This window comes from Pogona vitticeps, chromosome 3, assembly GCF_051106095.1.
Source record: "Pogona vitticeps strain Pit_001003342236 chromosome 3, PviZW2.1, whole genome shotgun sequence".
Classification (NCBI taxonomy): domain Eukaryota; kingdom Metazoa; phylum Chordata; class Lepidosauria; order Squamata; family Agamidae; genus Pogona; species Pogona vitticeps.
Genome location: NC_135785.1, coordinates 184,600,837 through 184,628,136, shown reverse-complemented (window position 1 = coordinate 184,628,136; position 27,300 = coordinate 184,600,837). Strand labels below are relative to the sequence as shown.

Sequence of the window (27,300 nt, the reverse complement as noted above, 5' to 3'; positions counted from 1 at the left end):
ACGAACTTAGGTAAATAGCGCCCCCTAGTCTCTCTAATAAATCTTCTATGCGGGGCATGGGGTACGCGTCAAATTTCGATACTTCATTTAATTTTCTGAAGTCAATACATAACCGGATTTTTCCATCTGGTTTAGGAACTACCACAGGGTAACTTCTCCAAGGGCTGTGTGAATGCTCAATTATTCCTAACTTTAACATTTCTTCTACCTCTTTGTTGATTACTTCTTTCATGTGATATGGCCAGCTCCTACTTCCGCTACGTATAACCACTCCTTCCTTGGTATTAATACTATGTTCTACAATTTGGGTTGTGCCTGGAATGGGAGAAAATACATCTTTAAATTCTTGCTCAATTTGCCTTATTTGTCTTACTTGTTGAGAATTCAAACAATCCCCTAAAGGGATTTCAGACTGGTCTGTTCTATACACTGGGGATTCAGGTCCTAAATCTTCTTCTATATCTTCGGCCCACAACACCTCCCTTTCATGCCATTCTTTTAAAAGGTTCACATGATATATTCCTGTCTTCTTTTTCTTATCTGGAGTCTTAATTTCATAATCTACCTTTCCCACTTGTCTAATTACTTCGTATGGACCTTGCCATCGTGCAAACAACTTGGCATTTTCAGCGGGTAATAACAACAACACTTTTTGACCAGTTTGGAAGGATCTAGGGGAAACCCTTAAATCATATCTCCTTTTCTGCCCGGCTTGTGCTTGTCCTAAATGGTCTTTCGCTATTTCAGACACCTTTCTTAAATGCTCTCTCATTTCCAGGACATGTTTTACAGTGATTTGAGAGTTGTCTGCTCCACTCTCCCATTTTTCTTTTATTAAATCTAAAATTCCTCGAGGGTTCCACCCATATATCATCTCAAATGGCGAAAAGCCAGTGGATGCTTGTGGTACTTCTCTAACTGCAAACATGAGAGGAGCTACTAATAAGTGCCATCTGCGAGGTTTTTCCATTACCAACTTCCGTAACATCCCTTTCAGAGTCTTATTAAATCGCTCCACCAATCCATTTGTTTGAGGATGATAGACGGAAGTATGTACTGGATCTACATCCAACAATTTCCACATTTCTTTCAATGTTAAACTCATAAAATTACTCCCTTGGTCTGTTAATATTTCTTTAGGGAAACCTAACCGAGTAAACACCTGCATTAGCTCTTTCGCGATTACTTTGGCAGTAGTTGACCTTAAAGGTATAGCTTCTGGATATCTTGTTGCATAATCAATTAATACTAGAATATGAGTATGTCCTCCTGCAGACTTTGTAAGAGGTCCTACTATGTCAATTCCTATTCTGTCGAAGGGATGATCTACAAGGGGCATAGGTACCAAAGGAGCTCCTGGTCTGGGTTTCATTTGGGTCATCTGACACTCTTTACACGTTCTACAGAATTGTTGTATTTCTTTTTGCATTCCCGGCCACCAAAACCTCTGAGATATTCGAGCTATCATTTTTTCATTAGCCAAATGACCTGCAGTAGGTACATCATGAGCTACTTTTAACACATCTTTCCTCCATTTCATTGGTACCACCAGTTGTTTTTCACCTTCTCGATTCACATGGTACAATAATCCCTCTTCCAGTTCAAACCCCTCCTGTCCCTGAATAATAGTCCCTGTGGGTTGTGCTTTCTTTAATACCTCTTGTAATGTAGGGTCGTCTTGTTGCCACATCCTTGTTTGTTCCCTAGAAACTTCTTTTCCAAAATCAGTTTCGATTTGGCTTATTTCGCATTCTCCAACCAAACCCTCTTTCTTGTTTAACAATTCACTAGCCCCTTCCCAATCACGTCCTAACAACATTTCCCTTGAAAGTCCCGGGGCTATCCCAACTTTCATTCTCCGACAATCATTCCCAATTTGCACGTTAGCCCAGACCGTCGCATATTTTTTAGAATCCCCATGGATGCATCTCACCGACACTTCATCCTCTACTTCGGTTCCTTCTAACTGACGCACCAACGTTTTACTGCATCCAGTATCTATCAATGCCCTCTTTTCGTGGCCGTTAACCAAAACCATCACCTCCCAACCTTCTCTTTCAGACCCCATCAATTTAACCGGTTCATTATTTTGGCCTACCCACGAACAATCCAGCCCAGGGCATTGCCGCCGAACATGGCCCGGGCGGCCGCAGTCGAAACACACGGGCTTGCCATCTTTGCCCTCCTTCAGCCCTGTGCCGGGCTCGAACAACCTCTGATCGTAGGTGATGGGGCGGGTTGGCTTAGGGCGCATCGGCTCGAAGTTAGCGGGTCTGCCTCTGCCGATCGCGGAGAAAGACATCGGACCACGCGGTGTGTTGCTGCCTCCGGTCGCCATCTTGTCCGGTGGGCGTGCCTTGTCAGAGTTTCCGCCTGTGTACTCCTTACTTCCTTCCTCCGCCGCGCAATAGTTCTCTATGAGGTGAATCGCCTCTTCTAACTTCTTCGGCCTATTTCTTTGAACCCGGCTCCTCATATTGTTAGACAATGTAGAAATTAAATGTTCCATCACTACTGTCTCAATAATTTCGTCCTTTGTCTTATCTTCGGGTTTGATCCACCTAATTACGTTGGCCTTCATGCGCTGGCTTATTGGGCGCGGATGCATCCCTGATTTGAATCTCAACTCCCGGAACTTTTTCCTATAAGCTTCTTCAGTTAAGTTCAAAGTCTGTAAAATGGCGCCTTTTACTATTTCATACTGTGCGGCTTCTTGGACAGATAATGTGTCAATCACCTCTTGTAATACTCCTGTCAAACATGGAATTAAAATCAATGTCCACTGTTCTTTAGGCCACCCGGCCGCTGTAGCTACTCTTTCAAAAGTATGTAAATATGCCTCAGGATCATCGGTATTACTCATCTTTTGCATTCGTATGGGGGTTGGGTTGGCTACCCAGGGGTTCCTCGCCTCTTTCCACTCATTCTTAACCCTTTCTTCTCCTGAATTCAACTGCCATAACTGCCTCGTTAATAAAGTTTGTTGCTCGGCTAAATTTTCTATTAATTTCGCTTGATGCTGTATAGTCCGACGTAGCTCGCTTACCTCTTCATTCTCCGCCTTAGGGGCTGCCCCACGTTGGGCGCCACTGCAAGAAAGTTGGTCCTTTCCTTCAGGCAGCCCCTTGTTTTCGGCGGAAAATAAGTCAGACTGAGTCCGTATAACGTTAACATTGGAACTTTTATTCATCTCCTCTCCCACCTGCACATCTTTAAATGGGTTCAACGGTTTCAAACTTGGCAACAGGCCGTTTTCAATAACATTTAAACTTTGATCAAACTCCCAGGGAGTTACAGGCGGCGGATCCCACAAGATCCCCGCGGCTCCTTCTGAGGAGGAGGGAGACTCCTCATGGCACAAATGGTCCCACAGCACTTGTGTCGGTACCATCCTCTTTCGTCGGGACCTTCGTGCTCCTCAGCTGTCATCCAGGCACGTTCTCGCTGAATCTCTAGCTCTCTGGGCGCCACAATTACATTCCACTCTTTCACTAATTTTCGCAGGAAAGTCTCAGTCACAGTAGGTGGATCGGGCAACAAGCCACCTTCTTTCAAATGGGGAAAATCTCTTAACAACCCCTGGTAGCGAACCCTTTCAAAGGCTCTCTGTCTGTCCTCCCTCTTCTTCCTCTCATAAGCCTCCACCACTGAACTGAACCACACCACCCCCTCCTCGTTCTTATACCCCCCTCCAACTGTCACTTCAGACTCCTCCCACTCTTCGTCTGCCAAACACACCTCTATCTTCACCTCCCCCTCTTTCTCTTCTGTCTCCTTTCCCTTTTCTTCTTTACTTTCGCCACTATCTCGTTGACTCTTTATTTCATCCTCTTTTTCCACTGTTACATCTGCGGACGGCACACTCTTATTCTCCACACCTTCACACAGGTGTGCAAGAATTTAATTAATTCAGCTTTCTATATTGCCTAACAGAGAAATAGATCAGTAGTTATCCAGCTAGATCTGGTGAAATAAAAATGAGTCAGTTTTACTCTTCAAAACTAAGGGAAAATACCAATAAATCATTATACCTTTTAATTTGTTATTGAGTTCATTCAGTAGTATATAGACTATTTTATTTCTTCTCTAATTAAATTACCCCCGTGCAGACAAAAGATAACTAATAGCTGTGTGTAGTGCAAATTTATTCACTGCTGCCATGATTTTAAAGCGGTCAAAGAAGAAATTGTGTCAGTATTTTTAAAAAACCCTCTGTGACTTGTAGCTGCATGTTGCTGGCTAAATTCTGGACTAAGGATGATACGCTTTTTCATGAATAGCACATGTAGTGCATGTTATTCAGAAGATAAATGTAGAAAAACAATATCACTAATAGGAGTAGTGTAAATAGCATTCCTAGCTGTAGCAAAGAAAAAACATTTTTATGTATTATATGCATGCCAACCTCTGAACTATTTATAAAGAATGTACACGTTTCTTTTGTAGCCACGTCATGAATACTTTAATGTACCAGTATACTAAATGACTTCATTCATCATGCATAAGCAAGGCGATAAAGCTGACTTACTCATGGCAGAACACTTATCCTCAGCTTGGTGAATCAAAACATCTTGAACAAATTAGTATAAATCACTACATTTTTGCCGTTTTTGTATTTCCTTGTTTTATCATTTACAATGTCTGTGTTTTTCCCTTCATATGTCTTCTCAGCATGCCATAATTTCCATGTTAAAACATTTAAATCTATCATTAGCCTTTGATATACCATGTAATATTCAACTGAAATACTTTGCTAAGCCTAATTTTACAATTCACATACTTACTGCACAGTACTCCATCATATATAATATAAATCTGATTTTTGTAGATCCAGTAGATATGGATCCATTGATATGTGACTTACTATTGGGAAACCAAGTAGTTAGAAAGTAATCGTTACAGACAGGCCACATGACAAGCTCTGTTGCTTAGGGTTATAATAAAGAAGTTCTAAGAAAAATATATATCCATATTTCAGAAAATAATGTCTTGCATTTTGCAATTTGGCCCCTCTATATTAGTTTAATTTTTAAGCACTACAGTCTCAACATTTACCAATGATAAATGTACACGGCACCCCCTTTTTGTATTTTAAAAGGTTTTCCCATTTGTTGCAGTGTTGGAGTTAACTTTCTGTGTCCATCTTTGGTGCACTAATGGAGCTGACCCAAACACTGCAATAAATACAAAAGCCATGCTTGGTGGTAATTCTACAGAAGCATCTGCAGAAACGTATGTATGTATTGTTTTGTGTTCTGAAAATAAGAACGCACATGAGTGCATTAGGGGAAGATATAATATCTGCTTGCATTTGTTAGTATATATTAGTTGATACATTTAACTAGATCAGCCATTTCCGATAACACCTTCCAGTTATGTGACAGCAAACTGCTTCAAGATAAGTATTGCATTATTTCAGAAGTGAAGGATTTAACATATTGAAGCTGCATCATTCTAGAATATATTATTAGCAAATTGTAGGAAACTTTTGCATTATATTTTCTTATAGCTTCTGTGAATGTATGTGGTAATGCTGCAATGCATTCTCTTAATGCTTGAATCTTTAAAGTGCTATGCATGGAGTGCTAATGAGATGCTGTGGTCTGTTATCACTTTATATGGCTGCGTGCTTGTAAATTGTTGTGAATTAGCATTTCTGGCATGTCTGTAATAAAGTATTGCATGCACTCTCAATGTGAATGGCTTTTTTTTAAAATCCCCCATTGCTTTTATTGTGATGTATTTCCTATTTGTGCCCTTTGCCTTTGGTAACTCTCCAGATACAGTTTTGAAACACATTTGCCAAATGATTAAAACAACACATTTCCTAAATGATTCGAATAAGTTCAAATTATTTAACTTCCAAACATTTCTTAATTAATCCAAACAGCTGCTTTCTTCTTGTTCATGTGTTCCTCACAGCTATTTTACAACTAAATATTGTTCAGATCCCATCTGATGCTGACTAGTGGAGGCTGTGTCTCCATTATTTGCTCTTAATACCATGTTAAAGTATAGAATACAAATCAAGTTTGAAAATGTTGCCTGTTACTTTTGGAAATAGACAAAATTAATAATGTGCACTTGCTTATTACAGAGCTATGATACATCTACAGTGGTTAGTTCCTTTAGGACTTGTTCAGTTATGCTGAAGAACATAGAAGTCCTTGCAAGGAGATCTACTGGCATAGAAGAAACCAAGGCAGTTCTTGTGGGAAGAAATTTGCCTTTTGAATGGGTTTTACATATACCAGCTAGCCAGAGTAGGCAGAGAACCAGATGCAGTGCTAACTTGCACACTTTTCTTTAGTATCCCCCATCAGCCTAAGTCTTTCAGTCAACAAGAACAGAACTGGGATGTAATAAATGTTTTATTACTTCTGCTGTTCCCGAGGCTCAAGGAGCACCCTAAACTTATGGTAGTATGATTTTTGGGGTGGCCTATTTCTCTTTCTTTCACAGGGTGTTTTAGAAGAATTTTTGTGATATGTGAACATAGGATAAATTCAGCTTTCTTGTTTATAAGGTAACTAAAAATGTAATACCCTGTTTTCCCGAAAATAAGATCTAATCTGAAAATAAGCCCTAGTATGGTTTTTCAGGATGCTCATAAGCCCTACCCCAAAAATAAACCCTAGTTAAGGGAAACCCCACCCTCCACCATTGTGGAGCAACCAGAAGAAGATGACATGATTGTAAAATAAAACATCCCCTGAAAATAAGCCCTAATGCGTTTTTTAAAGCAAAAATTAATATAAGACCCTGTCTTATTTGGGGGAAACACGGTATCGGCAGTATCTTGCCTCAAGTGAAGAGACTGCAAATTATATGTGCTTTGCCATTTATCTAATTATTGTTATTCTAAAGGCAAAATTTTAATGTGATTTCTAAAATTTTGTAACCAGCTTCTGTTCTTTTTTTAAAAAAAATACTCCCAAGATTTCAAAATGTATGTTTGTGCAAATTTTAACCCCACTTTTTATGATATATTGTTGCTAAACTCAGACACACTCTCTCTCTCTTTTTGCCTGTGCCTTTTTTTAGGATGCTAAAGTAAGTGTTTATTCTGTTAAATACAAAAAGATTTGTGTGTTTTACTCCAAAGTTACCTTTTTAATGGATTATGGGATTGCTAGGAGAATGTAACCTTTGGCTAACACTACGATTGCTATCAGATATTCTCCACATGCCTTCTGGAGTATTAAAAGTTCCACACGAGGTTCAATTTTAATGCATGGGAATTGAAATTTACATTTGCTACGTCGGTGTAGTGGACAAAGCGATGGATTAGGACTCAGGAGGCCTGGATTTAATTCCCCACTCATTCTACTGGGGATGTGGAACTGGTAAAAGCATTCCATAAATGTCTCACCTACCTTGAAAAGTCAGTCCCAACTTCAGGGTGCATAACAACTTCTGAAAAACTTTGGCAATGTTGTGTGATACTGAATGTAGTTCAGTTGGAGAACTTTAATGATTAGGTTACTGAAATGTTATTGACACAATAGAAATAATGTTCTGGCTGTCCAGTTGATCCATAAAGGAGGGAGTTGGAGAGAATAAAGGACAGCTTGGATATATTTATAAAATGCTTAGAACTCAGAGCGTGTTCAGAACTTGACCTAAATTTAATTACGTGCCTATTAATACACCATGTATGGTTCTGCAGGAGCACAAGATCTGTTCACTCTCTAATTTTCCTTCCACAGGAAGCAGAGACCCCTCGTAGTGTACTTGAAGAAATTGGACTGACATAAACCTACTCCTTTCCTGATGTCTTGCGTGGTGTTTCTCATAACTGTAAATGTTCACTGCCTCCATTTAATGTTAGCTGATGGTGTTTTGATGCTATTTGTCAGTATTACTGTTCTGCTAAGCTACTTCATTCAGACCTACAAGAAAAAAATCCATTTATTATAAAATTGAAAAAGGGAACAGAATTTTTAACTTTCCAGGAAAAAAAACTAAAAGGGATTTTGCAGTGATTTTGGCCACATTAACTTAAAGTGACTCATGACTTTCAGTAATATTTTGTTAATTTTTTTGCCATCACATAATGTATCAAATGCTAGAGGTTATGAATTATTCAGAAAAAGTTACACATTGTAACAAAGTGATATGTGTTAACATAGAACTTGGCTTTGTGTAACCAAAGACTTTTATTATACTGGAGTCAGCATTTGGTAAATCTCACTTTAAGTTACTGCTTAAGATTTGTGGGAAAATAATTATTTGCAGCTGTTTTATTTATACCAAAGAATCCTATTAAGGTCAATAGAATCAAACTGTTGTGACCTGTTATGATAGCTTCATTTCTAGCAACTGGGTTATGACTAGAATTTCATTTTACTGAGGCTGTAAATTCAGTCAGACATCTGGATTAATGTCCTACAAGGGGAACACAAGCCACATAAAAATTCATTTTAAAAACTTTTTTACTACTTTATTTTCTTGATTGTACACTTGGTATTTTCAGAAGTCTAAAACAATGTTTGTTCAAAAGTATTGGGATAGTGACATAATTGCAAAGGGAAACATACAAAAAGGGAATCTTGTAAAACTTTACCTAACTTTTTTACCAGTATAATACAGTGTACTTTTAAATGATAACCTGAGCAGCTACTAGGATCAGCTGTGGTTACTCATCAAATTTAATTTTCTCTTACACAAGCTTAGGTTTAGTTATAACTCTGTATCTTTATACCTGGGTGAAAAACTGGGTCCTTCCACATACTAAATCAGTATGACCAATGGTAAAGGATTACAGGAGTAGCAGTCCTAACACATCTAGAAGGCCACTGGAGCCCACCTCTGCTCCACTTGGTACAATCAAGCCTTAAACTAGAAATTTCCTTTGAAGCACTGCCATGATTTCACTTAGGCTGTGTAACACTGTATATTTTGGTTGGTAATGATTCCCATAGAACAAAATAGGAGTAACTTACAAATAAAGCATGCATAGGATCAGGCTGCATAGGTATCACAAAGCCATATCGGTCAAAATCCTGTTAGGGAAGACCTATGTGCATAGGGTTGCACAAATTTTTGATTTCTGCTTGTCATCCCTTGCATAAGCTGCGCCACTAACTTGAGGAAACTGAGGAGCACACTGCTTGCTTGGCAGTCCAGGAATGCTCATCAGCAGGATTTTCTGCTTGGACTGTGCAGGACCAATAGGATTTTGGCCATTCAGTTTACTGTAACTTACTATTTGTTGTATGCTTAGTATTATGTTCTAAGAGAACCTCAGTAACAGAGCTCTTGCTCTTTAAACCAGTGTGACCTCCCTTGCATATATTATAAAACATGCACACTTTCACTTCTCAACTTTTAAGATAAGCTTATTGTGAAGTTCTACTCCTACAGATCCAATTGCTTTAACTAATGTGTTCTAAAGTATTCAGATGCTTTACTATAAAACAGTGCCACGTGTTTGAAAGATGGTTGCTTTATGCCATATCCTGGCCACAACAGATGCATTATGAAAATAATTATGCTTGTATAAAATATACAGGAATAGCTTTGTTGTACATTTCATTGACAGAGACCTGGATTAATGAATTTCAATAGACAACAGAGTGGCTCTTCGACACTGAAATGACAGAATTATCTTGACACTTAAACAATGTTTAAACCAATTTTTGTTTGCATTCAGACCACATTAAGGTATAAACTGTTGCCTTGTATGTGCTTGGTTGAAAAAGCTTTGTGATTGTGACATAAGCTGTGTGGACACTGTCTTAAGTATCACACCGGTTTAGTTGTAATAAATGTCCATTTTTACTCCATTGTTATGTCTGTTTAATTTGGAAGTTCATTGGAGCACTCATTTCTTTGTTCAACTATGTTTTAATCCTGTTTTTGTGGAGTATTCATGATGCGCAAAAGGATTTTAACTGCACAAACGTACCCTGAAAATATGCAACTGGCCTTTCTAATAAAAACAAAATACTTCATTTTAAAGATTGGTCAAATTCCCATGTTTTAAAAAACACCTCTCCGCTAAGTGATAGTCTGAGAACGAAAACTTATTTACTTCAATTTGGATTTCATTTTAGCATTCAAAATTATTACTTCCTCCTTCAGAATGAGACATACTGTTGTACCCTGTTGACTGTAATTCTTTGTAAGTATCAGTTGAATTCTGAAGAGCTGTGTGAATGTTTTTCTGATTCATAAGTCCAATTTGATATTACCTAATGGGTTTTTAGGTAACAGTGTTTCTACTAAGTTTCTAAAAATTTCAGTTGGCACTTCTAGTTTTGACATTTTTTGATAATATCAGTATTTAAAGATACTTGGATTCAAGCTGTCTCTTACTTGTTTTGGGGGTAGCAGTATTCTGTTTAGAAGAAAACTATCCCAAGAAATGCATATTCTGTACCAAAAGCTGGCTACTGTGACCTACAGACATTAATATGTGACTTTTTTTGTTTCCTAATTTTGAGAAATTATTGGCACAGTACTGTATGAAACTGAAATCGAGTCACAACTATAGAACCATTGAATCAGTGGGGATTTTGTGACTCAACTCAGTAAGTTGAGTGGGTCTATTCTAGTTACAATTTAGTACTGGATTTCACCCTATATCTCAAGGGGGGTGGGAATTTTCAGCTACATTTGTAGTTCTGAGCTTTATTACGCATTTTAAAGCGTTGAGATGGGACTTTCAGATGAACCGGAATGGAGGTGAAAAAAAAAACTAACCCTCCAGAAGAGACCCTTTAAGTTCTTTCATGGATTCCCATAAGAGCCCTTTGAAGCTGGAGAATTTATTTAAATGAAAGGGTTGACATTAAAGCTACAGATCCTTCAGCCCTCTTTCATGAAAGTTTCCTTCATTGACTCCACCTTGGAAGGTTTTCTTGCCTTAGCACTGCTTGCCTCCTAGCTGCCCAAACAGCTCCACCCCTTCACATCTCTATGCCATGGCTGCTCACCTCTAAATAGTGTGAAAAAGTCAGGGACTTAAAAGGTTTATTGCAAGGGCCAATAATACCCATGAGACCTGAAACTGAATGAATAGTACCCCCCCCCCAAGTGAACTGAGGCAAAGCCAATAAAAATGTCATCCCTTGCACATCTATTAAAACACAGATATACCATTACAAGGATAGCTGAATTTTACATTTTTGGTAATACTAGCTAATACACCTGGCAGTTCCTGAAAGGTACGAGGGAATGTTCCCAAGTGGACTGAATGTCCAGAAAGTAATTTGAGCCTCTTGGTTTCTGATGCTTGGTGAACTTAGTTCTATAATCCACTCCGTCAAGAGATTCAAGAAAGGAGTGGGGAAATTTGGTTTACGTTTCCTTCCACTCACTAGTATAGGATAGAACCTTACATAAAATTACATATCTTCACCTTCTCAAAACAGTAAATGATCAATTGTGATGAAAATGTCTTACAGTTGAACAGTAAGTGTATATGCAAATTATCTTCTGTTTATACCAACAAGAGCATCAGTATGTAATGTGCAATGCCTCTTACTAGTGAAATTCAACTCCTGCCAGTCTTAACCAGCACAGCTAAGGGTACGGGACAGTGAGAATGGCAGTACAGAAGCTGGGAGGATTACAGCCTACAACATTCTACATGTTGATTCATGCAACTTAGATATACACACCATATCAAATCTGGATTTCTGATATGCATAGTGAACACAAGCAGCCAAAGTTCTAGATGCAGTTCAGAACTGGCAGACACCAGCTTGGAGGACTTGGTAGCATACTACCATACATTGATTTGTAAACATCACTCTTGTTCTGTGGTGTTAGAAACTAAAACCACATAGTTTTACATCCTCTAAAGCAAGGGTCTCCAAACTACGGCCCACAGGCCACATCTGGCCTGCCTTGCTATTTTATCTGGCCTGTTCCCTTAACACCGTGCACAAGCACACAGGGGGCAGGGGACGTTTGTGCATGTGTATGTATGTGCGGGTTGGTGCACACACACATTCCTCTTAAGATCTTGAAAGTATTCGCTGTGGCCCTCAGGGTAAAAAGTTTGGAGACTCCTGCTCTAAAGAAAAGACTGATGGAATTTCAAATAAATTATTTTTAAGTGCTTGCAGCACAGCCTTTACATTAGAAAGATTTATGACAAGCAGCAAATTTCTGTGATACAGAAGGTAATTAAGCAGATTCCAGGAGATGACTCCCTGCTTTTTCTTAATAATTTATTGTAAAAATTGAGAGACCAGTGCACAACAGTTTTGTATCTGAATTACAGCAATACACTATAATGTCTCTGGTACAACTATGAGTGGGGCTGACACTTTCTTTAAAAAAACAAGAACAACTTAGTCATTCACCAATAATAAATTCAACTATTTTTTCCTCTGCTGTTGGACTTCCTGTCTCGACTCCTTGACCGAGAAGAACTCTGACTACGTGTCAAGCTTCTGTTGTGACTCCGCCCTCTTTTCCTTTTATTATGTGACCGCTGTCTTCCACGATTTTCTGATCTCTCAGTACGGTGTCTTTTCTTGTGCTTGTGACGACTCTTTTTCCTCTCAGATTCTCCATTTCTTTTGCTGTGAGCATGATCGGGGCTTGGACTGCTTCTTCTTCTTGACCTGCAATGATGCTCTTCATAGTAACCTAATCTACTTCGCCTTTCAGAGTTCCTACTTGTTTCTTTAGTCCATTCAGGAGAAATGTGAATATCTCTGTTGGCCTCCCAGAACTCATTGTTTGGATTTCTGAATACATGAAGAAAGTTGCAATGCTTCCCTCTTGGACATTTTTGCCTTTCAAACAAGCCTGGAAAGAATTATTTTTGAAATGGTTACAACATTTGAAGGCAGATGCTATTTATGTTTAGCTTTTAGACTCTGGGTTCACATTGGGCTTATTTTGTCCCCAAAACATTCTTCATGACAAATGAGTGAAGAGGCTAGTCGTGCCTACTTTTAATGACTATGCAGACATCACATCAATAAAAAGCAGTTTTCACCTTGAAAAACATGGGGAAAATAATTTTTGTATACATTACTCTTTAAAAATATCCCTGCTTTATCCTGTTATTTGCATATGGGGAGTGCTTATTTCCTTGAGAAACAATATGCAGGTGTGTACAAATTATTTTAAGCCTGGAAACTATTTCCACTTTTATTTACCTGATGCAACAATTGTAGTTTCATGTTTAAGTGAGAGTGATATTGCCTGATCAAAGACGGCAGGTGTGGTCTCATTGGTTTGCTAGTTAAGAAACCAATCCTTTCTGAAGGAAAAATCCCACCTTGTCTATATGAATCAGCACTATCCATGGCACTTTATTTTAAGAAGGCTATGAATTTTCTTTTTTTTAAACTAGTTTATAAATAGTTTGAAAAGATGCCAGACCTATTTAAAGATACTAGATTTAAGAAGGTTTCACTGACATACCACATATTGCTGTTTTCCACCTTGTTACTGGGCAAAATTCACACTGAAGCTGCCGTCCAGCATACCACCGACCATTGAATAAAGCAAGAGCCTCCTGACATTCTTGTTCTCTTTTAAAACAAATTTGAGAATGTAGTATTAGAATTTTATAAAACAAATAAAAATGAAACAAGGCATAATGGGACAGCACAATGAATCATCTAATTGGCTCTTTATTGGGGAAGGCATCTATGAAGATGTAAAATGTTATAAAATGTTAAGCTCACTCACTCTGAACTTTCCGTATCTCATTAAATTTATCAACTGGAAAATGTTAACTAGTTTAAATACTTACGATTGGTACTGAACGTATACGTTTCCTCGGAGATGAGGTTCAAAGTTGCAGCTCACCTATTTAAAGATTAGAGAGGAAGACATTTCTTTAGAGTAATGTTCTAGTTTAAATTTGGAAATTCAACTTCTCTATCCTGTACAGAGGTGAAATCCTACACACAATTATTTGAGAGAATATTATGTTTTAATTCAGTGGATCCTGAGACAATCTGCATAGGAGTATTCTGTTAAGTCATTTACAAAATGGTTGTTGTGGGTTTTTCGGGTTCTTTGGCCGTGTTCTGAAGATTGTTCTTCCTGATGTTTCGCCAGTCTCTGGCTGGTGTACAGAGCATGGACAGAGTTCCTACTCCAGTCCTCTGAAGATGCCGCCCACAGAGACTGGTGAAACGTCAGGAAGAACAACCTTCAGAACACGGCCAAAGAACCCGAAAAACCCACAACAACCATCATATCCCGGCCGTGAAAGCCTTCGAGAATACATTGATTTACAAAATGCCTTACTTAATTCTTATGCACTTCAGTAGGAAACCTAAGTCCCTCAGAAGCACCTTTGTTTTGCAGAATGTACAAACAAGTTGACCTAAAAAACACAATGTATGACACTGTCACCAAAACAATAAGAAAAGTCCCGAAACCTTCAAATCTGCCATATAGTTTGTAAACAGCACGGGGGGGGGGGGGGGAGATAAAGTCCCAACAGAGCTACTCATTTTAGCCAGTGGGACTTATTGTTTGCTCCAGTTTAATTTATTCAGACAAAATATGTCATAAACCATTTTCTGGGTGAACCATGATGCAAAGATGCAAAAGAGACATCCTCTATCAATGGGCTAGTCCTAATCAGGAAAACTTAATCCATTGATGGAACACAAAATACTGGGGTCAGGGAATATCCCACAAAACCTGGAACACTGATTTTATTCTGTTGGGTAATTTTATTCCACCTTGTCTCCTAGCTTTGGGTATTTGGATGGAACATGATTTGTACACACAAACATTCTTTTGGACAAAGGGCCTTTTCACATCTTGGAATTCATATTTGATTCAGAAAAGAGCTAACAATTTACACAATGCATGCTTGTTTAATGTAGGAGAATCAACATCACCACACAACGCATTGTCACTACTATTCTACCACAAGATATACAAGTTGGCTGTATGAATAAATGAACTCTTGCAGTTAGCTTGATTTATATCGAGGTACCTTTTTCAACTCCAAAAGGACGGGTGTAAAATTAAAATGATCATCATAAACTGAAATCTAGCTCTACTTTCTAATGGACAAAAATGCCTGCATTTTGATAAATCGTGAGGGGAAAAAATCCACATTCAGCTAATGGTCAGAAAATATGTGATTTGTAATCCAAAACAAAACTAAATCTTCCAGACATAATATTTAACATGCTACATTCTTATAAAACATTGTGCCATCTGAGTAGAATTCAGAAGATAATGCATAGTATTTAACATTGCTTATGAAACACCATATATGCTTTCACAACTGCCATAATGCTGTAAAAAGTCCTCTACAATTTTCTTACCATTATTAGTGTCCCAAATAAACAGTTAGCATTTTTACATAAAATCTTGCTACTAGTCCTGTTTTCCACACCCTTTAAATACCAATTTTTATTATTCACAAGGCAATGTGCCCTTCAGAGTAACTATATATATAATCAGCGACAAGGATACAGCCAGTGCAAATAAATATTCCTTTTAAAAGGAGTCATGCAATTGGGGACTTGCAAGCACCTGGCATCAGAGATGCAGGGGAACTAGTTTTCCCAATTGACACTGCAGTTTCCTCAGCAAGCAGAGGAGGACACTAGTATGGGACATGCGGCCCTCATTAATGCCCCACAATACCTTCAAGGCTAAAGTGTGGAGGAGAGCTTGTTCTTCTCCTTCAACACTGATATCCACTGCACAGGCTTTCGGGGAATTGGTATTATTCTCAAGTCCAAGATACACTACGCTACACAATGGGCTTTGGCCTCCAGGAGAAGTGGTCATGCCCTGGCTGCTTGTCCACCAGGCAAGGGACCAAAAAAAGAGTATTAGTATCCTCCTTTTCTTCCTCCCATCACTTTAACCCTAAAGCCAAAACCGGATCCTTTGCCGCCCTCTAGTTAAGCTTTGTTGAACTCCCTGCCATCACAGATTTTCCCCAATAATATGAAGTCAACCTTCAAATCCGATCCATACCCATCTGGGTGGCTTCATTTTTTATACCTCTAAGGAGACTGGCAGAGATACTCATCCCATTCCATTTCTCATCTACATGTACATGAAATGTACAAATGAATAATTACAGTGGGGTCTTGACTTGAGAACTTAATCCGTATTGGAAGGCGGTTCTCAAGTCAAAAAGTCTGTAAGTCAAGTCTCCATTGACCTACAGTGCACTGAAAACCGATTAATCCCGTAACAGGCCGTTTTTGTTCCATTTTGGTTTTTTTCTGGTCTGTAAGTCAAATCTCAGTCTGCAAGTCAAACCTAAATTTTGCGGCCAGAGAAGTCTGTAACTCAAAAAGTCTGTAAGTCAAGCCGTCTGTAAGTCAAGGGTCCATTGTATTGAAGAACAGGAAATAAAACTTCAAGGGATGTGTACCTTGAACTGAATAACTTTTCCTACATTCTTGAATTCAGGAAGCACATCTTCATAGAAATCTAGGAACTGTTGATAAATTTCTTCCTCACTGTATTCCAGGCTTGCATCTGTGTCATAGTCGTCTCTTTTACACTGCTCCATCCCAAAAGTAACAAACATACCCCTGATAAGGAGTGTCTGACTAGATGATGGATAATTATGCCTCCGGGAGCATCTTAAAATTGAAGGGGAAAAAAGACAGTTCATTCTGCAACTGCAAAACCTGTTGTCATTTCTGGTAAAAATGATAGCATATGCCTAAGCCAAATCATGAAAATCATAACACATAAAAATAACCCAGCAACAGAGATGTTTAGTTCTTCAGTTAAGGAAGTAGATAACTTTAAAATATTCGAGGCTTCACTCCTGTGCCATAAAGTCACTTCCTACAGCAATCCCTCCTTCCTAATTTTAGGGGCCTCAAAGTATTAGTGGAAATTTTCTTTAAAGCATGAGTGCTTAATATAAACCAAAGCAATTAGATTATTTGTAGTAATTAGATTATTTGTAGTAATTTATGATCCAACACTTCTGTTCCATGAATGGAAGGGCTTCCATTTACAGAAGAGGTCAGTCAATGAGCAAAATTCTTTCCTAATGTAAAATTTAACAGCAGCAGCCCCCCACCTTCCCTTAAAGTCTGTCTGAAGGGCCATGGAATAATCCACAGCCAATTTAGCCAATTTAACAGCAGAAGAGGAAGGGAAACTCCTGTTGCAAATGGAAGTCAGATAATGTCAGATGTCACCATTAGTATTCAAGCCAAAGCAATGCTTTTTTCCCCAGATGTAAGGCACTCCAAAAATCTAGTTAGAACCGAATTACCTGTCTCCAAATCTGCAAGCTCCAGTTTTAATATAGAAGGGACAATTGGCTCGATCCTTCTCTGTTCCTATATTCTCTGGGGGCTCAGGATTGTGCCAGGTAGCTCCATTTTCTAGCTGTTAAAAAAAGCACCTTACACATTAACAGAGTCCAAATACAGTCTAATAAAAATGTTGATAACTGAATTCACACAGTCACAATTTCTCTAAGCTTAATCACAACTCTTACAGTGCTGTTATTAGAAGAGAAATTGGCTCCGTAGATTTAGCCACTGAAATTCATTAATAAACAGAATGTTAACATTTAGTGTTCTAATGGAATGCCATTCAAGTTTTAAAACGGAAGTCTATAGACACACATGGATGGGAAGAATGATCCTGGTATGAATACAAACACTTATGAACACGTTTCACCTATTTGTAGTACCTGGTACACAGGATTTCACATCCAGTCTTTGAGTTCAGGATAAAATGGTCCCAAATGCCCTTTTCTCTCTCTTTAAGCACCCATTTTGTATTTTTCCTGTTCATTTCCCACTAACCCTGCCATATGTGGAAGCACATTCTGAATAACAACTCCAGAATAAAATACTTTGGCTGCGATGCAGTAATGGGAGAGGTGGATACAAATTCTAAAGAACAGAATTCTGCTGGTGTCCCTGTTCCAGTTCACACAGGTCTAAACATACCTGACTTTCAGCTTGGCTCAACATCTTCTGCACAGCCTCCTATAAATGGTGCAAACACAGGACTAGTGAAAAACCTGAATGCAGACATCTGGTTTCTTTAGTTAAGACTATAACGTTCAATTTTAAAAACCATGTTTTCTCAATATTATGAGTTTAAAATAATGTCCTTAATTTCTGCCACCACTCACAGATATTTCGTTTTCCAGCAACTATCACAGGTTAAAAAAAATGAAATAATTAGGTAAAGGTAAAGAAATACTATATTTTCACTACTGTCAAGTCAAAATAATCGCTGAAGTATAATCCCACAAGTGATTTTTCAGTACAGATCTAAATATACTGAAAACATTTTTTTCTAATTATTTAAGAATTTGTCTCCTTATCTGAATCAGCTAGCCAAGATTCATCTGTCAATTCACTTTCACCATACTTATCATATGAGATTTCCTCCTGCACACTTTGATTCCAGAGACTCTGCTGTGAAGGAGCATGCTGAGAATATAGATTTAAAAGTAACTTCCTCGTTGATGTCCAGAAGACCAAGATTCCACCTACGTGGTGTTTTTCACTGAGTGGAAGACAACATCTATAATATTTTTGTAACAGATCCTTGTATGTATTATAGCTGGATATCATTGTATCAAAGCTGGTTCCACATTCAGAATACAATACCTCATGACATTAAGGGAAATAGGTTTTTCAACAATTTCTGGTTATCCATGATCTATCTAAAACAAAGCACTTGAAATGCAATGTAAGATAACAAATAATTAAGACTAGCCATGACAACTTTTGCTAAGATGTATGTATCTGCAGCGGTTAACTAATAAACAGTGCATCAGTTATCTCCTTGTTATTTCCTGATTCCCTGTCTGCCTTTGTTAAACCTATACAGGAAGGAAACCCTATATTTTCAGTGACTACCGCATCACATTTATTTTATTAATAGCAGAACAAAGTAGCAATTCTCTTCAACCTCATGGTTTCTACTAAAGAAGTTAAAAATGGACAATTGCCCACTGTGTCTTTAACTGCAAATTCCAAAGGATACTACAGATACTTGTTCAATGAAGATACATAATACTTACTGAGTTAGGCAATTAGAAACAATGTATGATTTTCTGTTTTGTACTGTTCTGACACACTAAATCAAAATATTTAATTCAGTGAATAAAAGATTAAGTCCAAAATGGCAAAAGATGGTTGTTTTCTGTATTCACAGAATTAATTTATTAAAAAGTTGAATCCAACCAATTCAGGCTTTTTGATAGGCTCCTTTCCCACACCCAACAAACTACAGAAAAAAGATACGTCTTGATGAATGAATGAAGATGAGCTGCAGCATCTTTAAGTGGAAAGAATGGTTAAGGAATTGCAGCAGTTATCAATCCAGGTTAAGAACTTCAAAAAAGTGATTGTGCTATACTGTACTTCCTATTCTTTCTTAAGAGTGTTTATAACTAAATACAGATATAAGAATTCTCAGCTCATGCCCATGCCCTCCCAGCAAGAATCGTGCACGTGAGGGCTGGCATTACACCAGCAGTTCAGGGAGCTCTTCCAACTACCAGTTGCCACACAGTTGCAGGGGTGAAAAAGAAGGGCAGCCTGGCCACATTTACTGACCAAAGAATCATAGTGATTGAAAGCTGGTGCTTTTCCTTCGTATGAGGAAGAAGGGTATCACAATTACAGTTGCAGGGGTAGGGATGGGGTGGGTATACAGGCTGCTGCCAAGCAACACTTCATTTGTAGGAATGGTTCAGTGGACATTCTTCCATCTCAGCATTTTGTTTTCTGAACACCTGCACAAAGTGCTCGGAGCCCTGGGGATAAGACAGGCTCTAAATAAATACTGCAATAAAATTAAAGTTATAAATAGCTAAGCAACGGAAATCGCTTTATGCTGCAGTGCACTCTAAATAGCTACAACTCAATTTGCTGTAGGATTCAACAAACACATATTTGGATGTATGTCCCTAGTAAGTTCCATGAAGCTTACTCCCAAGCTCAGTGGATACAGGCCTTCATCCTCAACTCATCCATAATGCGAGGACTCAATAGACAGTGAGTTAGGCAGATTCATAGAAATATTATTTTAAAAACTTTGGGAAAAAGAAAGATTTCAGCAATCATTTTGCACTATACTGAGCATTATTGCTGTGAGAGGATATGCACTGTGTTTATCCTCCTAGAGCAGGAATCACCTCTCTTTCTCTCTTCACTTGCTGTTTCTGGTCCTCCTCCTCTTGTTCTCTGCGTTGCTGTTCTTCCCATTCTTCTCTTATTTTTTGCTTTAAAAAAATGAGATAGTTCATTTGTCTAAAAGGATTACTTAATTTCAGTTCATTACAAAAGTTAAATATCTGCATCAGGTACCACCCTTTAAGCAACGAGTCCTTTAAATGTAAATCTCTCTTCTGAAAATAGCAAGACAGCTTTTGCTGTCAGAGATATATTAACAAATCTTTTTTTCCCATTCCCTTTTTAAATTGGGAATGTGCGGCATAAGAAACCTTTAACTTCATCCTCGCAAAGTAAAATTGGCTTCCTAATAATCACCGAAAGCCTTCTGGCCCAATCTTACGCATATCTATTCAGCAGTGAGCCCCACTGAGTTCATGGTGTTTTACTTGCAGACAGGCATGTTGAGGATCTAAGGCTAGCAGAACAATCAAGCTATTCATTTATGACTCATGGCTGGCAGGGGTAGGAGGATATCTGCCAGCCAAGCAACTGCCACCTGTCTAGTAAAGGGGAGGAAGTCAACAATGCAACACCAAGCCAACACTGCGGGTGAATCAAGAAGTCAAATGGACCTTGGAGGCCACCTTTTGCTGTGTGCGGCCACGCTGCACTTTCCTCTGCTCTGCAGATAGAATACATTGGCACATGTCTGCGCCAAGGGCTTTCCAACAGCATGCTCACCTTCCAGCAATATCCTCATTTCCAGCAGTAGAATGGCTCTTAAGCAATTCTCTCCCTTTGGCTAAAGTTAGTATTCCTTCTTTAGTTTATTATGAAGGCCAACAATACTAACTGCTATACTTTAGTGTCATCTTTCCAAAGCTAACGAAAGGTGAAAGTTCAACTTCATTGTCTCGTTCTTTTAAAGCTATGGTTTCAAACCTTGGATCTCCACATGTTCTTGGACGACAACTCTCCAAAATCCTGGCCAGCACAGCTAGTAGTGAAGGCTACTGGGAGTTCTGGTCCAAGAATATCGGAGGGCCCAAGGTTGGGAACCACTGTTTAATAGACATCAGGGATTTTTAATGTTTAAAACATCAACTCTAAAAATTTGTCCACAAATATATCAAAACATATGTTAAACCTCTTCTTCTTCTTGACGCTTTTTTGCTGCCTCTTCTTTTTCTTTTCTGATCTTGAAAGCTTCTTGAGCCTTTGTTTCTCTCAGTAACCACTCTTCATGAAGCCTTTGCCTGAAAACATAGCCAATTTACCATTGACTATCAGCAAACTAATACATTTCTTTTGAAAAAATTTTTTTGCCATTCTGTCTCTAAAAAATAATCTTCAGTGGCCTTAAAAGTACAGTTTAAAATCAAACAAAGCTAGTAGTAAGGCTGCAATCTTACATATTTAAACTTACTCGCAACTAAGTCCCATAGACGTCAGTGGAGTTTACTTCTATGTAGACATAAAAGTATTAAAAATGTAGTCAACTGGACAGTTTGGGGCCTGCTGTCTTAAAAAGTAACTATGACATAATACTATTCTTGGGGGTCAACAGCATTTTTGGGTTAGTGAGCACATTTGCAATTTTAAAAATGCTTTATGAGTGAGTGCTATTACAATGGGTACTGTTGTGGGTGTAGCTAATGACAAAACATCAATTTCAAAGAAAGTCAGACTGGTGAAGCTAAAAGACAAGTAACTTATTTAAGAACCTGAAAACACAGCAAGTATGGGCTAAACATCCAAATATAAACCTACAACTTTGAACCCAAAGGTATCTTCCCCACATCCACAACTAACCCTTCCTGTTGCTCTCCACAGTAGTGTTCATGCTATTGTGGTCTCCCCACTTGTTCCTATGTAATGGGAAGGCACTCATCATTCCACTTCATTCAAGTCTCATGTCTCCCACCCTGTTGGGTCACACAGTCGTCATTCCTCCTCCTCCTCTTAATTGCGCCCGGACTTCCACCTGCTTCCTCACTGCCATCACTGAGCTCCCCTCCCTATCAGACACTGGAATCTCTCTCTTACTTCCCGTTTGGGTGCCCAGGACTATTTTTAAATGGAGCATAAACTTTCACCTGACCATCACTGTTACTTGTTGGTAATGTTTCTAAGTATATATAAGGATGCTACATGTTAATAATAATCACCACATGCCAGCAAGTCAATTCTGACTTATGGTAACCTTTCTGGGGGTTTTTCAGGTAATGTATACTCAGAAGTGGTTTCCCATTCCCTTTTTCTGAGGACACCCTGAGACTGTGCAGCTTGCCCAAGGCTAAACAAGCTGTCTCTTCTCCTGGGAGACACAGTGGGAAATTGAATTCCCAACCTCTGGCTCCACAGCCAGATACCTAAACCACTGAGCTATCCAGCGAGCCTCAACATATTAAGGAAATAAATATAGAAGGCAGATAAAATTTAGCATTTTACATTTAAATACTCCTGCCTATCTGATTAAAAACTAAAAGAAAAAAGAATGGCTTTTAACAGTAAACTGTGTGTGCAGGCATGCTATAGCTATCCCACTGCCTACCTGTGGACAGGGGAAATATTCTAAAGCCACAATCCTTTCATATTGGACACTAAGATGGAGTCCTAATCCCCCTCTCCTGGAAGTGACACCCAGAGACACTCACTTCCATAGTAAACATTCAGACAACTGGGCTGCCAATCATATATTGCACTTTTTAATTTACCTTTCCTCTTCAAGTTTTTCTTCATCATCATCTGCATTTTCTTCAGAAATATGTTCATGTTCATCTGCTTTCTCTGACAAAAAGGGGGGGCTTTCTTATTTTAAAGAATTATGTACATTTTGTCATGGTGAATGAACCATAAATCAGACTTCCCAAACATGGATCCCATTCAAGAGACTGCAGCGTTTAATAAACAGTGAAAGCATGTCCAATAGTTGGAGATGCAAACTATGCTTCCAAGGCTTATTTGATACTCCAAATAACCCTAAACCGTGTATTCAAGTTACAGAAACCACGGCAATCTATGATACAATTTCATTATAAAATTATTAACACTGGTAACTTCAAGAAAATGTTACAAAATGTTCTAATTTCAGTTGTGGAATCAAGTCTCCGTTCTGTTTTCCCTTCTCAATTTTCCACTTCCCCTCCTCCCAGCAGTCACTAAGCAAACACAGTACTTATTTAGCCTATTCCCTTTCCCCTAAATTTTTTTTACCAAATACAGAGATTTTCCAAACTCGCTGATACTTCTCTCTCGTGTGGAAAGTGATGCTTGGCCTATATATTTCAGGTATCTTCTGTACCTACATGAATGTTTGTACTGATATTACAAAACTCATAAATTCTGTTTGACTTATGTTGATTTTGATATATGAATGATTAAAACAATTTAGGAAACAGGTGGAAAATTAATTCACTTTTTCAAAATAGTCAATACTGACAGCTCAGGTGTTTACTGGTAACAGAAATACAGCTCACATTTTCAGTGTCTTTACATATGGTAAGAAAATTTTTACCTGAATCTCTCAGTCTTGCCAATGCTTGTCTCTTTTTCTTTCGTTTCTCTTTTTTCAAAAGTGCTCTGTACTTCTTGTGGCTGAAGACAGAAAAATCCATCTGTTTTTAGAGTAATTCATAATTTCTCAGCTCTTGACAGACAAATACCCACTTTTTTCTTATTTGAAAAGCAAAATTCAAAGATACACTGGTTGAAGTGAGTCTGAAACAAGCAGAAGCCTCTTATGCCAGTCTAACCCCTGATGCTCACTTATCTCCGATCTGAGTGCACAACTTTTGCACTGGCTGAAGTCAGCTGGCCAAAGAGCCAAAAAAAAGGGGGGGGGATGAGATGGAGAAGGAGAAAAGTGGGGAAGATCTGAGTTACACTACATTCAAAGGCCTTTCAGCCCAAAGTCACAATAACTATTCTGGAACAAATGTCAGGATAGTCCTAAATAATCTGCACCATAACTAAGCTAACAACTGTTTAGATTCAGCATACCATCATCTGGCTAAAAGCAGTTCTAATTATCCAAGATGGCTGAGGACAGCTAAACTGACATGTTTTTTTACTGGACTGAAACAGGTTGAATTAGAATATTAATATCCTGATGCAAAACATAATTTTAGGATAACATGATAATAAGCTTTACAAGAGGGGAGAGGAAAAGAGGAAAGTACGAATTGGATCAGAGGCCTTTCTTTAAAGGGGTTCGACAATTCTGCAGTTCCGTCAAGTGCATAAAGCCATGTCTTAGATTCACTGCCGCTGAAACGCTTGCCATCTTATTTCTCATCTATAGTTCTGTGTTCGAACTTGCCTATTCATTCTTCTACCCTTCAGGTTTCCTACAAGCCACATCTGTCCGGTTCCCGCCTTCTCTCCCCATGCGTTGCCTCCAAAAATAAAGTTATCTAACCTGAGGCATTTATGGTGTATACGCAGCTTAAACAGCGGAAACCGCGCCGAGGCTGGCACCCGCCACCTGCCCACCTCTCCTCTTTCCTACCCGTCTCGGTAGCAGCGCTTTCCGTTTGGATCCCCCCCAACCCCCAAAGCGCAACGAGAAAGAACTAGAGCGTCGGGGAAACCAACATTACTTCCGCATCCCCTCCTGACAACCGATGTTCCCTTACCACGTCCCACAGCAGGCCCCGTCTTACCTCAATTTTATCGACCCCTCCCCATCTACGACTGGTTCCGACACGGGCGCCGCCATCTTACACAAGGCTTCCAGGGTGGTCACGTGATACAAAGCAACAGGACGTGCCATGAGGACACTTCCGGTGCAAAGAGGAAGCTGTTTCAGTTACCGGAGCAACAAATCAGAGAGCTGCGAATGGAACATAAATATAAGAAGTCGAAAGACCTTCCAACGCCATCACTTCCTGTCGCTGAAAAAACTGAGAAGTTTGCCATTCTTTCGTTAAAAAGAAAGGGGTTTCGCTACCGGGGGGCATAGCGATGGGACGAAGATATGCATGTTACATTTCTTTACAGTCTGCTTATTTCTTCTTTGGTGAATGAGAGAGCTGGGAATTTTGCAAGGATGCTGAGTTGCCATCTTCCCCCCAGTCGCATACACTGCAGAAATGGCACTGGAAAGAACAAGATCTTATCCACTCATCTCAGATCATTGTCTGATGTTTTTATTTTTATTTATTATATTTATCTTAGTTTTTCAACTTTTAAATAAAAATCAACCATCTGCATGCATGTCACCAGGCCATGAGGCATTTCCCTGCAACCAGATACAAGATTTGGACTGAGTTTAGAAGACGATATGGATAATTTAAATAAATTCACCTTGGCTGCAAACTGGTGGCTGCTTTATAAGAGGAAAATCTTGGTTGGACTCCTTGTTGATCTACAATAAAATGTGCAACACATATATTGCAGTGCCCTCTTGTTGCTCTTCCCAGACTGAACCAGAAGTGTAAGGATAGAAAGCTAGCAGGGCCACTTGTATTTTCTCAGCTTGAAGCCCAGTGTACAATGTGACATTGCAACATACCAGGTAATAAATATTAAAGAGTTGTTGTTCACTGCTCTCCAAAGCTTCGAGCTACACCCGGGATGTAAAATGAGAGCCAGTGTGCTATGGTGGACAGAGTATTGAACTATGACTGTGAAGACCTGGCTGGAAATCCCTGCCTACACATAGATACTCACAGGAGGTTGTCCCTCATAAACCAGTCTGAATAGCTCACATACCTTGAAAACCTTCGAAAGCCATAAGTTTGACCAAATAATATCATTCAGACTTCTTGGAAAACCTATTAGCTTAACAAACAAAGCAACAACAAACAAACAATAACAGAGAAATAAAATGTTGCAGCATGCAAAGGACTAGCTACTATAATTTAATGTTAGCATTCTTAGAACAAATCCAGTTCCTCAGACATAAGAATGAGACTATACATGACTGTCATATTTATACATGGCTATGGCAGTCATATTGCCTCACTTGTATGTCTGGTGAAGTGGACTTGTTCCACAAAAGCTCACATTAAAACTTAGTACCTAGTCTTTAAGGTGCTGCAATGTTTTTATTGCTTTTTTTCTTTATTTGTCTGATATGCTTTCACAGACTAACACAACTACTTCTTTGAATACTGTCTGCTTAGTTATCACCCAAGTCTGCTCCAACTATAGATGCTATTAAAGAAGAATTCCAAAGCTTTTATGCACTAACCAGGAGGAAACTGACCACACGGACAAACAGGATGCGCTGATAATTGCAAGCAACTGGAACAAAGGGATAGAAAATAAAGTAAAACCAACAATTGTTGGAGAATTTGGCTTAGGAGTCAGAAACGAAGCAGGAGAGTTTGTTGAATTCTCTACACCTAATAACTGTTTATTGCAAATACATGTTTCAGGCAACTGAACAGACAGCTGTACACATGTACATCACTAGATAGCCAATGCAGAGATCAAATAGATTACATAATTGAAACTGGTAGATGGATAAGTTGTATTATTGCTGCCAATATAAAACGGAGAGCAGATGAAAGACCATGAAATGCTAATATAAAAAACTAGAGTAAGACTGAAGGAGGATGCAAAAAAGGTATCCAAATGACACAGATTTAAGTAACATTTCTGATGAAGAGTAAGTCCATATAAAAAACAAATTTGCATTACTAAATCAATTGACCATGAAGCAGAAGATTGAAACTAGAGATATTATCAGTCAAATCAAGCCTGAACTCTCTCTAGAAGCAAAAGTGAATTAACTTTGGGCACATCATGAGAAGATAAGATACAATGGAATAGACAATAATGCTAGAAAAAGTTGAAGACAAAAAAAAAGAGGAAAACTGAATATGAGATGGATTGACTCAATAAAGGGAGCCACGTCCTTGAGTTTATAAGATCTGAGTAGGGCTATTAATGATAGGAGCTTTTGGTGGTCATTAATTCACAGGTGGAATCAACTTGATGGCATATAACAACAATAACAACTCAGAAGCAATTTAATGGCACATCACAACAAATATGATAGGCAGATAGTGCTGACTCAAGAAATTTACCTGCTACAGTGGTGCCTTCAGTTGCAAACTTAATTCATTCCGGGATGATGGTCGTAACTCAAGTTGGTCATAACTCAAAGCACCATTCCCCATAGGAATACAATAAAACGTGATTAATCTGTCCAATAGGTCGTGTCCCAAGGCACTGGTTGTATCTCAAAGCATTAGTTCCCATAGGAACTAAT

General features: G+C 38.7%; 2 protein-coding genes across 7 annotated transcripts in view; one reads left to right on the top strand and one right to left on the bottom strand.

Moving 5' to 3' along the window:
• AP1S2 (adaptor related protein complex 1 subunit sigma 2) overlaps nucleotides 1–9,788 on the top strand; it is a 49,458-nt gene extending 39,670 nt beyond the window's left edge. For 3 of the 6 annotated variants that reach the window (XM_020786738.3, XM_020786739.3, XM_072994345.2), the window contains one exon: nucleotides 7,710–9,788. In XM_020786738.3, the coding sequence (XP_020642397.2) occupies nucleotides 7,710–7,757 (48 nt within the window). In that variant the 3' untranslated portion in view covers nucleotides 7,758–9,788. Of the gene's footprint in view, nucleotides 1–3,888; nucleotides 5,695–7,709 lie in introns of those variants that run through there. The other 3 variants (XM_078390403.1, XM_078390404.1, XR_013543544.1) reach the window with 2 other exon arrangements.
• Nucleotides 9,789–12,165: 2,377 nt separating this feature from the next.
• On the bottom strand, nucleotides 12,166–26,599 carry ZRSR2 (zinc finger CCCH-type, RNA binding motif and serine/arginine rich 2). The gene is made up of 11 exons (XM_020786734.3): nucleotides 24,743–26,599; nucleotides 23,596–23,675; nucleotides 22,796–22,868; nucleotides 21,226–21,334; nucleotides 20,099–20,185; nucleotides 17,892–17,930; nucleotides 17,204–17,319; nucleotides 16,340–16,553; nucleotides 13,727–13,782; nucleotides 13,393–13,502; nucleotides 12,166–12,768 (listed from the first exon to the last, which is right to left on the bottom strand). Exons 1-11 carry the CDS (start codon nucleotides 24,850–24,852, stop codon nucleotides 12,329–12,331), a joined length of 1,434 nt encoding a protein of 477 aa, XP_020642393.3. The 5' UTR covers nucleotides 24,853–26,599; the 3' UTR covers nucleotides 12,166–12,328.
• Between the last annotated feature and the right edge of the window lie 701 nt (nucleotides 26,600–27,300).

Coding starts and splice junctions, on each gene's coding strand:
- ZRSR2 (XM_020786734.3), bottom strand. CDS start 24,852: ATGGCACGTCCTGTTGCTTTGTATCACGTGACCACCCTGGAAGCCTTG. Junction 17,931..20,098: donor AAGTGAAGAGAGAAAGAGAG/GTGATTCCTGCT, acceptor CACCATTTATAG/GAGGCTGTGCAGAAGATGTT. Junction 13,783..16,339: donor GAAAAGTTATTCAGTTCAAG/GTACACATCCCT, acceptor ATCTTTAAATAG/GTGAGCTGCAACTTTGAACC.